Consider the following 14,967-nt stretch of genomic DNA (forward strand, 5'->3'; position numbering starts at 1 on the left):
GTGCCATGGCAGTTATGCCATGGCACAGAGGTAAAGTCCCCCAGCACCACCTTCTGGAATCGGCCGTCGAGGTAGGAGTGGAACCACTGCCAAGCAGTGCCTCCTACTCCCAGTCCCCTTAGCCTATCCAGAAGGATACCATGGTCAATGGTATCAAAAGCCGCTGAGAGGTCCAGGAGGACCAACAGGGACAAACTCCCCCGTCTCTCTCCCTGCACAGGTCATCATACAGGGCGACCAAGGCAGATTCAGTACAATACCTGGGTCTGAAGCCGGACTGAAATGGGTCCAGATAATCAGTCTCATCCATGAGAGCTTGGAGTTGTCCCTCCACCACCTGCTCCAGCACCTTGTCCAAAACCGGGATGTTGGCCACTGGTCTATAATTGACGGCCATCTCTGGATCCAGGGACGCCTTCTTTAGGACCAGCCTGACCACCGCCTCCTTTAGAGGGGCAGGCACCTGGCGGTTCTTCAAAGAGGCGTTGATGACCTCCCAGATCCAGGAACCAATCCCATATTTGGCTTTGGATAGTAGCCACGATGGGCAGGTGTCCAGTACACAGATGGTGGTACGTACTTGTCCAAGCACCTTGTCCACGTCATCAGGCCGCAATAACTGAAACTCATCCAACAATGTGTGACCAGATGGTAACATTGGCACCTCCCCTAAGGAATCTGAGTCACTAGTGGAGTCCAGTTCATGACGAATCTGAGCGACTTTCTCCTTGAAGTACTGGGCAAAGTCGTCACAGCAGGTTATCAAGGGTGGTACAAGATCTTTCTTGGGGCCTGGCTGTACCAGCCCCTGTACCACCTGAAAAAGTTCCGCTGGACGGCACTGTGAGGAGGCGATAGAAGTGGAGAAGAATTCTTCTTTGCTGCCCTCACTGCCACAGCATAGATCCGATAATGGGCTCTTAAGTGTGTTCGGTCAGATTCATCCCGTGATTTCCTCCACCTACGCTCTAGTCATCTCCCAACCTGCTTCATCACCCATAATTCAGGTGTGTACCAAGGGGATGAACGGGCTCTGCCCGGCGGGAGAGGACGCTTAGGAGCGATCGTGTCAATAGCTCTGGTCATTTCCCCTTTCCACAGTCCAACCAGAGCATCAACAGGAGCGCCAGCTTTATCAACCGGAAACTCCCCCAGAGCTTTCAGGAATCCATCCGGATTCATCCGGCTCCGGCTCCGAGGGCGGACCCATACAATAGGGTCCACACCCTTACAGAGGGAAAGGCTGCCATCGAGCTCAAACCTCACGAGGAAGTGGTCTGACCATGACAGGGGAGTTGGACACAAATTCCTCACCCTCAGATCACCCTCTTCCTGTCCCGTCGAGAAAACCAGGTCCAGCGTGTGTCCACGTTCATGGGTCGGGCCAATGACATATTGAGACTTCATGGAGTCCATGAAGTTCTGAGCCGCCCCGGTCAGATCAGTCTCGGCATGGAGATTGAACTCCCCCAGGACCAACATCCTGGGAGTCTTCAACACCAGGTCTGAGACGATCTCTGTCAGTTCAGGCAGGGAGTCTGTTGGGCAGAAGGGTGCACGGTACACCAACAGAATCCCCACTCTGTCTCGGTCGCCCAACACCAAGTAGAGGCACTCTAGACCTGGTCTCAAGAGGACAGGAAGCCCCGCAAGGGAAAGAGGCTTGATGAACTAAAGTGACCCTCCCTCCCCACCCCCCAGGCATGGCCGATGCTGAACCAGAAACCTGGGCGCGGGCACAATTGAGAGAGGGATATGTCCCCCCCCACCCAGGTCTCTGTGATGCAAGCCAGGTCGGCCCCCTCATCCACAATTAAGTCGTGGATGAGGGATGTTTTATTATGGACCGACCTGGCATTAAGTAACAGCACCGTCAGGCCCGAGGGGCAGCTGATAAGCATACCCGGAACCTAACGGCTGGGGGAATAACAAGAAGGGGGGACAGGTGTCAACCATCTGTCCCTCCTTCTTCTGTGCAGACCCGTTAAACCCCCAACGCCATAACGCCCATTGCCCATAACCACCCCAATGGCAGCGCCCACGCGCTCCCCAGGCAACCCCATAGAAGCAGCCAAGTGTGAATCCATTAGAAACAGATAAAACCAGATAAAAACAATTAAAAATAATAAAACCTCGCCACCCCCGACAGCAAATTAAGGAAGCCGACCCACAGAGTCCCTAGCCAGCCCAGCCCCCAAACGGCGTCACCGCCCTTTGGCCAACGTCCTTCGGCTGCTGGCCCAAGGCCGCCAGCCCCAGTCCTGGCGGGCGAGTTAAAGCCCGCGGTGGCTTCTCTTTCGCACCCCGCCCCCTGAGCGGCGCAGCTCTCACCCATGCCGGGGGGGGGGGCCGGAGCAGGGCACGTGGAGCACTTGCCGGCAAGGTGGTGTAGGTGGGCCCGCAGGCCGGCAGTGTCCCAACAGCGGTCTTCCGGCGGCGGCGCAGCAGGTCTTCTCGGGCGGCGGGGGTGGGCAGTCCGTCCCTTCCGCGGTGCTGGCTCGGTCCTGGCCGGCGAGTTAAAGCCCGCGGTGGCTCCTCTTCTGCACCCCGCCCCCTGAGCGGTGCAGCTCGCACCCTTGCCGAAGCACTCATCGGCAAGGTGGTGCAGGTGGGCCCGCAGAAATCAATTATATTCTGGCAAAGGGTGGGCTAATTAATGCACAGTTTCCTTCCAAGTTGTGTAAACTGGCCCTCTACAGGGGAACATTCCTGTCTGGCATTGCTCCCTGAAGAAATAGCACTCTGCATTAGTTGATAATTCTAACTGCCTAGTTATAACTAGGTATAAAAGTATAACTCATACTTTTAAAACTGCAGCATATATAAAGAAAATCCTTTGCAACAGATAAATAGCAAGAAGCTGCACTTAAATTTAAAGTCTTAATTAAATGAGCCAGGTGCCCATTAAACAAATGTTTTCACTCCAGGTCAGAAGGCAAACCAAAGATAGGACTGGATGAACCTCCCACAAGAAGGTTGCTTCAGTGCTTTGGTGTCACATTGGAATAAGACTTTCATGTATGCCCATTGCTAAGCTTGTGGTTCAGGAGGTTCATGCAGGAGGGCCACTAAGTGTTAACGTGGTGTTCAAGCAGGTTTATATAGGAAAGAAAGGGCACTATGGGGATAAATTATCTTATGTTTGAATTCACTGTTTCTCTTAGCGTATAAAGTAGATCTCATGTCTAATTGCCATACCACTTTTTTAAAACTTAGGTGTACCAAAAGCAGTTAGGATACTCTGGCAGTCTGTTCTGACAAAAATGTTTTTTAAATACATTGGATGTGCATAGGCCTTTCTGGATCCTATGCACAGTTTATTGCTGATAAAATTGTCATCTTCATGATTATGAATGAGCCAAGAAGAGTAAATGTAAAGGAGTGAATATGACTTGGTTTTAAGCTGCTGTGTATATTGTGTCCGGCCAAAATAATCAGCTTTGAAAGCCTCTTAAATGGGACCTGGTAGGAAAACCTGGTAGGAAATATTGTTATTTCTTGTATTTTAATTTATGTTGTGAGCCGCCCCGAGGCTTCGGCGAATGGGGTGGCATAGAAATGTTTTAATAAATAAATAATAAAACCAGTTTACCAGACAAACATTCTGCATTTTAGCCATGCAGAAGATATGGAACTTTGTATACATAAATGCAAATTGGCCCAAATTTGTAAAGATAAGAAAAATGAAAGGAGTTTTAAAAAGTTTGAATCAATATAAAATTGCTTAAGAGTTCACGTTTTTGTTTAGAGGGAAAGCCATGTCCTGGAACTATACAGTAGAATGTTATTATTGAATAGCTTTAAATTGTTTAGAGTTCTGTGTGCTTTTTTTTAAAACAGCACCCATTTGTTACTGTAACTTCCAATAAACCAGTCAGAGAATTGATTGCTGAAGCAAAGGCTGAAGTCACAGAAGAAGTAGAGGATGGAAAAGATGAAGATGAAGAGGAAGAATCTGAAAATTCTCTTGTGAGTAAAAACCTATCCTTTAGAAAATATTTAACTTAAATTGTAGTCCAATAATAGAATTGAATTGTGGTTATTACTTTGACCTGTTGAGTAAGTGACGTCGATGGCTTATGTGAGATTGCCTGCCTTATCTGACATGCTTGCGATTTTGTAACACAATTTTGATTAAGATGCTGAAGGGAAATCAAAATGCAAAATAGGTAAGTTTCATGAAAGAATTAACTTCAGTAAAGAATAAAAGTATAATCTGTAACTTCACAATGATAGATTTTCCAGTAGTGAATATACATGAAAGTTCATTGTCATTGTTCAAGCTAAGAGTACTTCCTCCTAGTGCTGATCAACATTTATTTCCAATCATTATCAAAATGGGCTTGCTTGCCCTGGCTTTTCCCACCATGAACTTGTCTAAATGCTACTGTGTTTTTATAATGCTGATGCATTCTATAATTTGTTGCAAATGGTTTCAAAATTTTAACATTGAAAAGTGATATATAAGTATTAGTCTATGCCATTTCAATTCTTATGTTTACATGCTCAAATATGTTACATTTTTAAAATATTTCTAATTTTTTGTAAATTATTAGTAAACAAAACAAAAGCATCAAAAGAAAAAGTTGCCAAGGGACCACACACCAAATTTGCTCGTAAAACCAGATTCAAGGAATCAGTACGAAACATTGGTTTATCTAAACCTATAACTACAGTTTTATATGATAACACATAATTATAGATAATGCTCAGCTTAGTAAGTAACCAAATAAGACAAAGAAAATTGCTTAGTTTAACACAGACAACGAGTAAGCTTTGATTCATCCCGGAGCATATCCAGAAACCAGACAAGAATTAAAGAGGATTCCCCCTTTTTTCTCTCCCTCTCCACTCCCTACTCATTTTTCCTTCTCCCCTGAATGTGTTATATGTTCTAGAAAACCATGAGCAGAATCGTGTTGCACAATGTGACTTTCCCACCAATGTCTCCCAATTGGCAACCCCCCTTACACTTCTTAAAAAATCATTGCCAAGGATCAGCGGGCTCACAGCTGATAACAGAGAACAAGAAAAAAAACAGAAGGGCTTCCTGCTTCCACAAGGAGATCTCTGTGTCCTGTCCAGGATATATTACAGTTGCAAAAGACCAAGTTAGCCATTGTTAAATTGCCCTGTTCATTATACTTAAGAGTCATGTAGTGATATATGTGACTATGTAGCTCACAACCTTTACATCCCCTCTGTGACCCATTTCAAAAGGATAGTCCTGAAAATGGAATTGTTAATAATTCATAAAATGCTTAGAGTAGAAACTCTAATGTAATTAGAGCAGAAATTAATGTAATTATGCTTAGGTGGGTATAAAAACTTAGTAATGTTAATTCCTTATCACTAAAATGTGTAACTAATTATGTTTCCGTGCACACTTTTAGCAGTTGCCTGCAAATAAGCGAGCCTCTTCTGACCTCAGCATTGCTAGTTCAGAAGAAGATAAACTTTCACAGAATGCCTCTATCCTGGAATCTGTTTCGGAAAAAACTGAGCGTTCATCCAGAGATGAGTCTTCTAGCAATGGACTTGAAGGTAAAAAGCTGGATGTAGAGCCTGACAAGATTGAAAATGAGAAAATAGCTGAACCAGGAAGTGACACCACACAGGCAGAAACTGAAAAGCTGCAGAATGGATCTATGTTACTGCATGAAGATGAGGAAGTAAAGAAACTTGATGTTGAAAAAAGTTCTCAAAATGTATTATTAAATGAAGATACTGGATCTGAGAAAGAAGAAGAAGAAATTGGTAGAGTAGTATCTGAAACTAATATTATGCCCAGTGCAAAAGCAGAGAAAGAAAATCAATCAACAACAGAAAGCAAACAAGAAATAACACCTGACACTGAAGGCATAACAGAAGTGATTTCTAAGGAGACTGGTGTGAAAGAAGGAGGAGGAGGAAATAGCATAGATCTTCAAGAAAAGATAGCCATAAAGGAAAAGTCTTCAGAAGGAATTAAAGAGGGTAAGGAATTGGAAGAAGATAACAAAAGTGAAGAAAGTGGCCTGAAAGAATTTGAAGGTGAGAAAAATGAAGTGATTGCTGGTACTGAAGAGTCGTGTGTGACAGGTACAGATGAGTCAGTTGGTGAACTGCAGAAGCAAACAAAAGACGATATCAGTAGTTCTAAAGGGACAGGCAGTTGTACTGAAGCTTTGATCATGGGTGCAGATAAAGTGCTTGGAAGTGCTGAAGAACCACCACAGAAAGTCACCTCTGAAACTGTTATTAAAAATGAGGATGGGATGATGGATTCTGAACAACAACTGACTGAGAAATTTACTGAACACTCTAATAAGACAAGTACCACAAAGGAAACAGAGGTTGGGATTTCAGAAAGAATGGAAATCATAGAAGAGAAGCCAGTGGAAAATGACTCTAAGCTTGTGGAAGAAACAAGGAACACTGAGGAAAGCAACATTGCACTTGAGGGTAAAACTGCAGAATCTGAACAAAAATGCAAAATTGTAGCTGAAGAAAATCACAACAATAACATTCAAGGAGGCACAGACCTTACAGTAGCTTCCTGTGAGTTATCAATTAAAAATACACTTGAAAATACTGTAGACAAACAGCCACAGGAACATGAGTTGTCCCCAGTACCTAATATAAGCATTAGCTGTGTAGAAAATGTGACAGAAGATAAATTAGGCCATCAAGAAAATGTGGAAACCTCACAGCATCTTTATTCTGAAACTCCTAAAGAAAATGATGCAGATTCAGGCATGGGCTCCACAGCTGACAACAGCAGCATTGATCTGAATTTGTCAATTTCTAGCTTCCTCACTAAAAACAAGGAGAGTGGATCAATATCTTTACAAGTAAGTGTCAACCATTAGAAGTAGCTTGTGTAGTTAAAAAGATGTACTGCATGACCGTGCAACAACTGAACACCCAAGAATATTTGCAGGATCTTTCCAATGTGTGACAAAGATGCCTGGTTCTATACTCCTAAATGTCTACCTTCTGACTAATTACATAGAAACAGAGCGAGTGAGAAGGGGTCTCCCAGGCCATCTAGTCTGACTCCCAGTTCCAGCCAGCTCTGTTCACGACATGCCCACCATGTACATCAGGCTTTGTCAATCATAACCCAGTTTGTACAGTCAAAGCAGTCCACAGTGGCTTGTATTAATCCCTGGTGTATGCTAGGTTCCATTTCCCTAATTATCCACCTGGGTGCAGCTTACCATGTTGCCTGAACTTGGATGGTATGATTTGTTTGAAAGGGTAGCAACTTTCAAACAACACATGACCTGTTATGGGAGTATTGTTTCCCTCTCAAACAAACTATGCCACCTTGATTCTAACTACATAACAAACTTACCTGGGTAATTAAGGAAATGATACCTAGTGTGAGCCAGGGATTAAAACAAACCATAATGTTTTATTTACGCCACTGTGGTGTGTTTGGTAATGCAAACTGGCCCAATATGTATTTAAGGCTTTGCATCATACTTTGTGCATCAATTATTGTAGTTGCATGTGCTCTATGTACATCATGTTATTGAAATCCTAAACATGCATACTATAGAGCAAGTCCTATTGAACTTACTGGGATGAAGCTTCCTGAATTTAGTGATTAAAGTGTTTATTTCTGAGTAAACAGAATGTTTTAAAATTCTGGTATGCAAGGAAGTGTGCTAGAGGAAGCTTGCTAGGTCTCATTGCCAAGTTGTTCTTACTTTTAGGAGTAACAGCTAAACAAACTGGACCCTTCCACCCATGGTTTAATTAGAATTATCCTCAATACAAAAGCTCTTATCTTTTTTCCCCCTAAAAAAGCCAGAGAAATAATCCATAGTTTGTTCTTAGATTATTTCTCAGGTTTGTCTGAGCTGAGATAAATAGTGTGTCTAGTTCATGTGTAACACCATCTAAACAAAAATACTTTTCTTAGAGCTATTTTTAGCTTTACTGGTTTGCATATCATGATAACCCAGTTTTTTTTTTAAGTTTTAAAAAGTCTGGGTTATTGTGGCATGTGGCAGTTATTCAAGAAATTACGACTATGTTGTTCATAATCCAGTAGTACAGCATGAAGCTATCCTGTTGAAGAAATGAACTCCATTTAAAGAATGTACCTAAACAAATTTCAACTTAAAATCGTCACATGTGAAAAGAAGCAGAAGCCAAATAATGGAATTAAGCTTCCAGAGTAGTGGTAATTATTCTGTAGATTAAAAATCATTTCCTTCAGATTCATAGGCTTTGAGTTCTTCTTTATTTTTAAAATGGATAATGCTGGACAGCTGTTTTTATTTTGTCCAGAGATAATGCACCATTTTTTATTCAGGAAACTAAAAGACACAAGAAAACTTTAAAGAAAACTCGCAAATTTGTTGTTGATGGTGTAGAAGTAAGTGTGACAACTTCGAAAATAGTCACTGACAATGATTCTAAAAGTGAAGAATTACGATATCTTCGGTGAGTTAGAAAATATCTTTTTTAAATGAGTCTCTCTCTCTCTCTCTCAATCTCAATCTCAATCTCAGTGTCTCTCCCCTCCCTCTCCCACACCACACCATATGCACAAATACTAAAATGTGACTGGACTATATTTAAGAAAAAATATTTGCGTTATCTCTTAATAGCCATATAAAATTCAGGCATTCATTTCTTTTCTCACGTTAATTCAGAATTCAGTTGACTCCTTCACCCTATAATGCCATTTCACTTCTTACTCTCAGACGTCAAGAATTAAGAGAGCTACGACTTCTCCAAAAAGAAGAGCAGCGAGCTCAGCAGCAGCTTAGTAACAAACTGTTACAACAACGGGAACAAATGTTCAGACGCTTCGAACAGGAAATGACTGTAAGGTTCAAATTTTTATCCACGCACAAATGCATATATTGTACAGATCCATAATGCTGAGGTAATTTATTAAACAATTTCATGCAAGATCTTTACATGCTGATAGTTTTGAGGCAAATGGTAGGTTTCCAAGGAATGTTGGAAAGCCGCTCTGCAGTTGCCCATCGTCAGTGAGCGTATGTGCTTTCACCATGCTTACTTGCAGCAACACATTTCCCCAACTTATGTGTTGGTGAATTAATTGTTTTTTCCTGCTGCAAGCCCTGAGCCAGTTCTACTCATGTGACCAGTTGTGGCGGACTGTATTTAAATTTAAATATTTAAAATTTAAATTTAAATTTTGGATGCATGCTTTCATTCTGTTATAGGCAAAATTAAATATGTGGAGGGAAATTGAGGAAAGGATGCATTGGCTCAATTGCCTTGGTAATAGGTGCATTGCCTCTCATTTGTGTAACATCCATCTTTTCCTAAATCCTTTTCTTAAAAGGATACAGGCCATTGTCAGTGTGGAACTTTTTTTTTCATATGGTATTTTCTTTTTATTTCAGTACTACTCCTAAAAAAGTGTATCAGACCACATTTAATCTGTTTTTTTCTTGGTGACTCTTTAAATACGTGATGTAGTTACATATAGAAATGCAGGTTCCTTATTCCAGGCTTAGCCCTGCCTTTTTGCAACATGTCAACTCAAGTGGACATAGGTCAGTTGAAATCAAAGCTGCTGTAATAGTGGTGCTGTCTGTAAATTACTTACTGCCAACAGCAGGTGTGCAGAGTGGGGGGTGAAGCTATATCCTTGTTGTACAACTTAAGATTTTTGTGTAGGTAGCAAATCGAAGTATCCTTATCGGCACCTTGCAAATTAGCAATACTCACTTTCTACTTGCAGACAGAAGCCAGAATGTTTTTTTTTTTTAAACTATAGTCAATCTGTTGTGTTGTTTTCATATTTCACCATGATAAGTTTGGCCAAAAAAAGTTTGTGCTATAGTTTATCTATCACCATGGCTTGTCATGTTATCTGAACCCAGCATCATGGCTTTCATGGGCCTGGTATGCAACTACTAGAGAGTTCCCCAGAAAAAACTTCAGCAGTCCAGCCTCTTTGCGCATTAATGCTGATGAGGAAGAAGCATGCAACATAGGCAAAGAGCAATGCACCTTGGGATTGAATTTCAGGTGCAGTGGCTTAAGAGAAGCATGCTAGCATTAGGACTAAGGGAGAATGGAAACCCTAATGGCACAGAAGCCACTTGATTGTTAGTTGGGTAGATTATGGTATAAAACCATGAACCATAGTAGCCACGCAGAATTGCTTGCCATGTTGTGCGAACCCAGTGAGTGAATGCAATTCTGGCAGTATTTCCAAAGTAGCAGAAAATATTTCAAAATATTTCAGGAGCATGGTAGTTCAAGAACTATCATCTTTGCTTTTAAATAAGTAGATATTAGTAAACAATACACAGTGGCCTTCTGGATCTTGACCTATGTGTAATTTCTTTCCTTTTACAGTGGAGGATGATAAAATCTCTTTCTGTTTTCTGTACAGAAATAATTATCTGATACCTGAAATTGTCCCCATTGCAGAAACCACATGTTATAAAGACGAACCACAACTATACTCATAATATACTGCAAATGTTCTTCAAAATATTTAGTCCATATGAGCTCAAAGTGAATGTCACATTGCTTATATTTCTGTAAGCATGTGTGCAAAGCCAAAATAATATTTTTTTTTAGCATTAAGCCCATGGAGACGATTAGGATTCCGCCATCTCAATGTAGTAACATACTATATCAGGGTTAATTCTGAGTTTTAGAGATGAAGGAGAATTGCTTCAGTTTTAGACTTAGAAAATGAATGTGAGGTTTGGAAAGTTCTTGTTTGAGTTGTATAATAGCTCTTGGAAAAGACTTTCTCCGGTTTTTTAAACATTTGGGAAACGGTGAACTGGTATATGTCAAGTTCATAATTTTAATCAGTTTTTATAATATAGGCTGACTTGTCTTTCCTCCTCCCAAGCCCATCAACTCTAGATAAATATCACATTTAATTGAATTGCTTTTCAGAGTAAGAAGCGGCAATATGACCAGGAAATTGAAAATCTAGAAAAACAGCAAAAACAAACAATAGAACGCTTGGAACAGGAGCATACAAATCGCTTACGTGATGAAGCAAAACGCATCAAAGCTGAACAAGAGAAAGAATTGTCCAAATTTCAGAACATGTTGAAAAACCGGAAAAAAGAGGTAACATTTATTCATTTTTTGATGGGAGAAGTACAGTTGATGTTTCTGGTTTCCCGTGATAACTGCATTCCCTGTATAAATTCTGACTTTGTAAAAAAAAAAAAAAAAGATGTATCCCCATTTTATTTTTTAAAAAACAGCAAGTTTATGCTTTTGGTAACTCTTTTTTAATACTGAGAAGACTTTGAGTACTCTTACTGTTCTAAAACAATTATATTAAATCAAAATAGCTGCCTCCTAATTAAGCAAAGAAATTATAGTGGAAAGGCATCTACATCTTTGACTTTTATGTTATACATGTTAACAAAATAAAGCTAAGAAAACTTGGGAATGAATTTCTAACACCTTGATTGCAGTGTCGCTTTTAACAAAGAAGCTTCACCGGTTATTTGGAACAGTAAGAAATGTTACATAGTCAAAACCTGTAATGAAGAGGGAATTTATAACTTGGTTAGGGATTCATTAGGAAGAATTGCTGGAAAACATTGTTCACATTGGCATTTTTGCCTCTTTGGATATTGGCGAAGGATTACACATGATTAGTCTATCTTACTGTATATTATGGGTGCAAAATCACAGAGTAGAATGAGGATTGTTAGTTCATGAAGGGGTTTCCGCAGCAGAATGTGTATACTTTTCTTGTACTTGAATGTGTGTAAGCAAAGTCTGATTTGAGGAATAATCCTGTGCATGTTTAGATAGAAAAGAGACCTGCAACTCTTTGCATGCCTCAGCCGCCATGGAGCTGAAATTTGTAGGCTTTTTTCTATCTAAGCATGTGTAGAAATGAAATTTGTTAACCTTATTTAGGAGGGTTTAGAATTCCATAATACATTCTGTGCTACCAGAAAATTCTAAATCTGCATTCTAAATCAACTCTATTTGCATACATACCAATAGGAAAACTTGTGGAAATTAGGTGTGTTAGAATAGGATGTATTTGGGACTCATATTAACATTTGAAAAATATTGAAGCAGTGATAAAGCAAGAAAAGGCAGATTTTGGTTTTAATTAAGTTCACAAACTGTGTGTTGGATTCAGTTAATTTAACACATAATCAATTTGAAACATTTAGGGTTAGGGGATGAGACAAATGGCTGTAAAAAAAAAATCTGCTTACTCCAGATTGGTTCGGCTTCTAAATCATTTTGCCTACACTTACATCCATGATGGCTAAACATTACTTTGTCAAAGTAAAATCAAAAGAAGGCTGTCTGGTAATTCCTAGACAAATTATCCAGTTTGGTGTGATACACAGTATGATTGCAGATTTCTAGACCCTCTTCTCTGTGTGTGGGTGGGGGGTGGGGGGGTATTAAACCCTGTTTTCTGCCAGTGCTTTTTACACTAAGCATTATGTAATACCAGTATAATACAAAATTTTGTGTTTTTTAATCTGTACAATATTTACTTCTCCTTGCTGAATTCCTTGCACTTTGAGTCTTTACTGGTGAATGGGTCTCAAAAGGGAAAGCTGGTGAAGACATTTAATGCACTCAAAGCAATCATTTTCACAGAAACAGGAAAAGCATGTGGTGATCTGGGCTTTGTTTTCTGTTAGGTCTGTTTGTTAAACAGCCATTTGTTCTTGTATACTTGTGAGCTTTATGGTTCTAGAGTACTTAATCTCTTCATGGGAGTATGAAAATACGCAATCAAACCTTCAATCGATTATTGAATCTTCATTTATTTAATTCTTGACAAGATTATCTTTCAGGTTGTTTGAATTATACAAAAATCATGCATTGCTGAAACATAATTATAAGCTTAATGCCAATGTTATTGAAATGCCTATATAGAAACTGAATACTGATTTACCCTTTCTTACACTATGTAAATTTCCCTCTAGAGATGATTATAACTTTTAAGAAAGTTGTTTTTAGACAACTTGGTTATCATACAGTTTTGGCAGTAGCTGTTTTCTAGTAGTGTTAATCTAAACATCTTGCAGTTTTGGAGCTTTTGCCATTATGGTAAAATCCTTTCCATTATCTCTGCAAGATAATTCCCTTTTTTTCCATTATTGATTGTGATATCACCTCATCAACTGTTTGCATGCAAACTGAAACTAATTTCTAGAATGCAATCGGCATGTGCTTTGAGCATGACTGCTTTTTCCATCCAACTAACTTTTCTGGCTTTGCATGCTTTTTATACCATTTTAATGCTTGACCAGCCCTTCTCATATTCACCATAAATGCTTGCTGTGGCGAAAAAGGGTTATTTTCCCTACCTTCTGCATGCTTGTGCACTGTAGGTTTTTAATGAAGTGGAGAAAGCACCAAAAGAGCTGAGAAAAGAGCTCATGAAACGCAAGAAAGAGGAGCTTACTCAGTCCCAGCATGCTCAGGTAACCTCAGCAGCTTCATGCTTCTAAAAAACCCCAGAGCAGCTTTGTTCACGTTGCTTTTACATTTCATAATGTTCCTTTTCCTGAGTCAATATAATATTTGTGATAATTAAGACTGATAATTTTAAGACTGTAGCTCAGATTTTGTGTCCTTTAAACTTGAGGTGCAATGTATTTGCTATTTTATATAACAGTTATTTGTAGAACTATATCCAAGCTCATTGAAATGTAACATATTAGAGGACTCAAAAGTCCCTTCCTCAGTAAGTGCTGCGAATATAAAACTAATGTCTACCTTGTGCATTTAGCATAACAATATCAAACATGTAAAAGTAGCAAATTGTTTTTATTGTCTTCAGATCATATGATCTTTTACTGTTAAACCCTTTCATCTCAGTGCAGCTGATGCATTATGTTCATCACTAACTGAATGATTAGCATCTTCTGTGTTCAAGGCATGCTACTGCAGTTGGTATATTAGGAATTGAAATAAAACATGTGGCCTGTATAAGGATTTGGGTATGTAAGAATAGTACAAAGAATCATTCAGAAAATTCAGAATTTTCACTTTTTGTTAACATGGTTATCCTAGTATTAAATTGCAGACTAAAATACCAAATATATTTGTGATACCAAAGCATTTCCCCTGCTATTACAGCCTAAAATAATACTTCAGGTATATATTGTTGAAGCAGATTTTATCACAGTTAATGTATCTTTGTATGTACTAACTCCCTATTTTAAATGGTAGCCACTTTTCAAATGAATGTAGCTAGTGCTGTGGCCTATTTGAGGGGCAAGGAAGGAAGTAGGATGTGGTGATTAGTCTGTTGATCTGAGTTCTAGTCCCATTCAGCCAAGAAGCTCATCACACGACTTTGAATCAGTCTAATTTAACTCACATGGTTGTTCTGAGGGGAAAAAAGGAGTGGAAGAGAACTATGTAAGCCACTTTGTGTTCCTTACAAAAGATTAAAAGGTGGGATATGAATGTGGCCTAGTAATTACTGGTAAAACAGGGCTGGAATGCATGATAGACTATAAAAAGCAAGTTTTTCTCATGCATGCAGCAACATACTGCTTTTGTTAGACAGATGTTGTCCAAAATATTCTACCTTTTTACAAAGACCATGTTATATTGGAATGGGTACTTTGCTTGTGCATACTATACACAAAGTATTTGTGCACAAATGTTTGTACATTGGAGGTATTGTACTTCTAGACAGAATTGTATCACATGAAGCTGTAGTGCATTGAGTTGCTGCAGCCCATAATTTATTTATTTATTTATTTAAAACATTTTTATGCCACCCCCATTGCAACGAAGACTCGGGGCGGCTCACAACAGAAACAGAATTCATAAATAAATAACAATATAACAATAAAAAAATTATTTAAAAACCTCCGGTGCATCTCAGCTAAAAATTTAAAATCCTATAAATACAAATAATTTAACAATTAAAATAAGTTTTAAATAAAAAGGTCTTAGCCTGGTGTCAAAAAACATAACGGCGCCAGGCAGACCTCTCTGGGGAGC

The 14,967-nt window shown here is 39.6% G+C and overlaps 1 protein-coding gene across 4 annotated transcripts in view; it reads left to right on the forward strand.

The window, feature by feature from the left end:
• Positions 1 to 14,967, forward strand: part of SLK (STE20 like kinase) — a 59,963-nt gene that overhangs the window by 30,229 nt on the left and 14,767 nt on the right. For 3 of the 4 annotated variants that reach the window (XM_044438124.1, XM_044438114.1, XM_044438104.1), the window contains exons 9-13: positions 3,841 to 3,969; positions 5,394 to 6,833; positions 8,309 to 8,439; positions 8,703 to 8,826; positions 10,900 to 11,079. In XM_044438124.1, the coding sequence (XP_044294059.1) occupies positions 3,841 to 3,969; positions 5,394 to 6,833; positions 8,309 to 8,439; positions 8,703 to 8,826; positions 10,900 to 11,079 (2,004 nt within the window). The remainder of the gene's footprint in view (positions 1 to 3,840; positions 3,970 to 5,393; positions 6,834 to 8,308; positions 8,440 to 8,702; positions 8,827 to 10,899; positions 11,080 to 14,967) is intronic. The other variant, XM_044438134.1, reaches the window with a different exon arrangement.

Source organism: Varanus komodoensis, unplaced genomic scaffold (genome assembly GCF_004798865.1).
Source record: "Varanus komodoensis strain SLA01 unplaced genomic scaffold, ASM479886v1 scaffold1, whole genome shotgun sequence".
In the NCBI taxonomy this organism is placed as follows: Eukaryota; Metazoa; Chordata; class Lepidosauria; order Squamata; family Varanidae; genus Varanus; species Varanus komodoensis.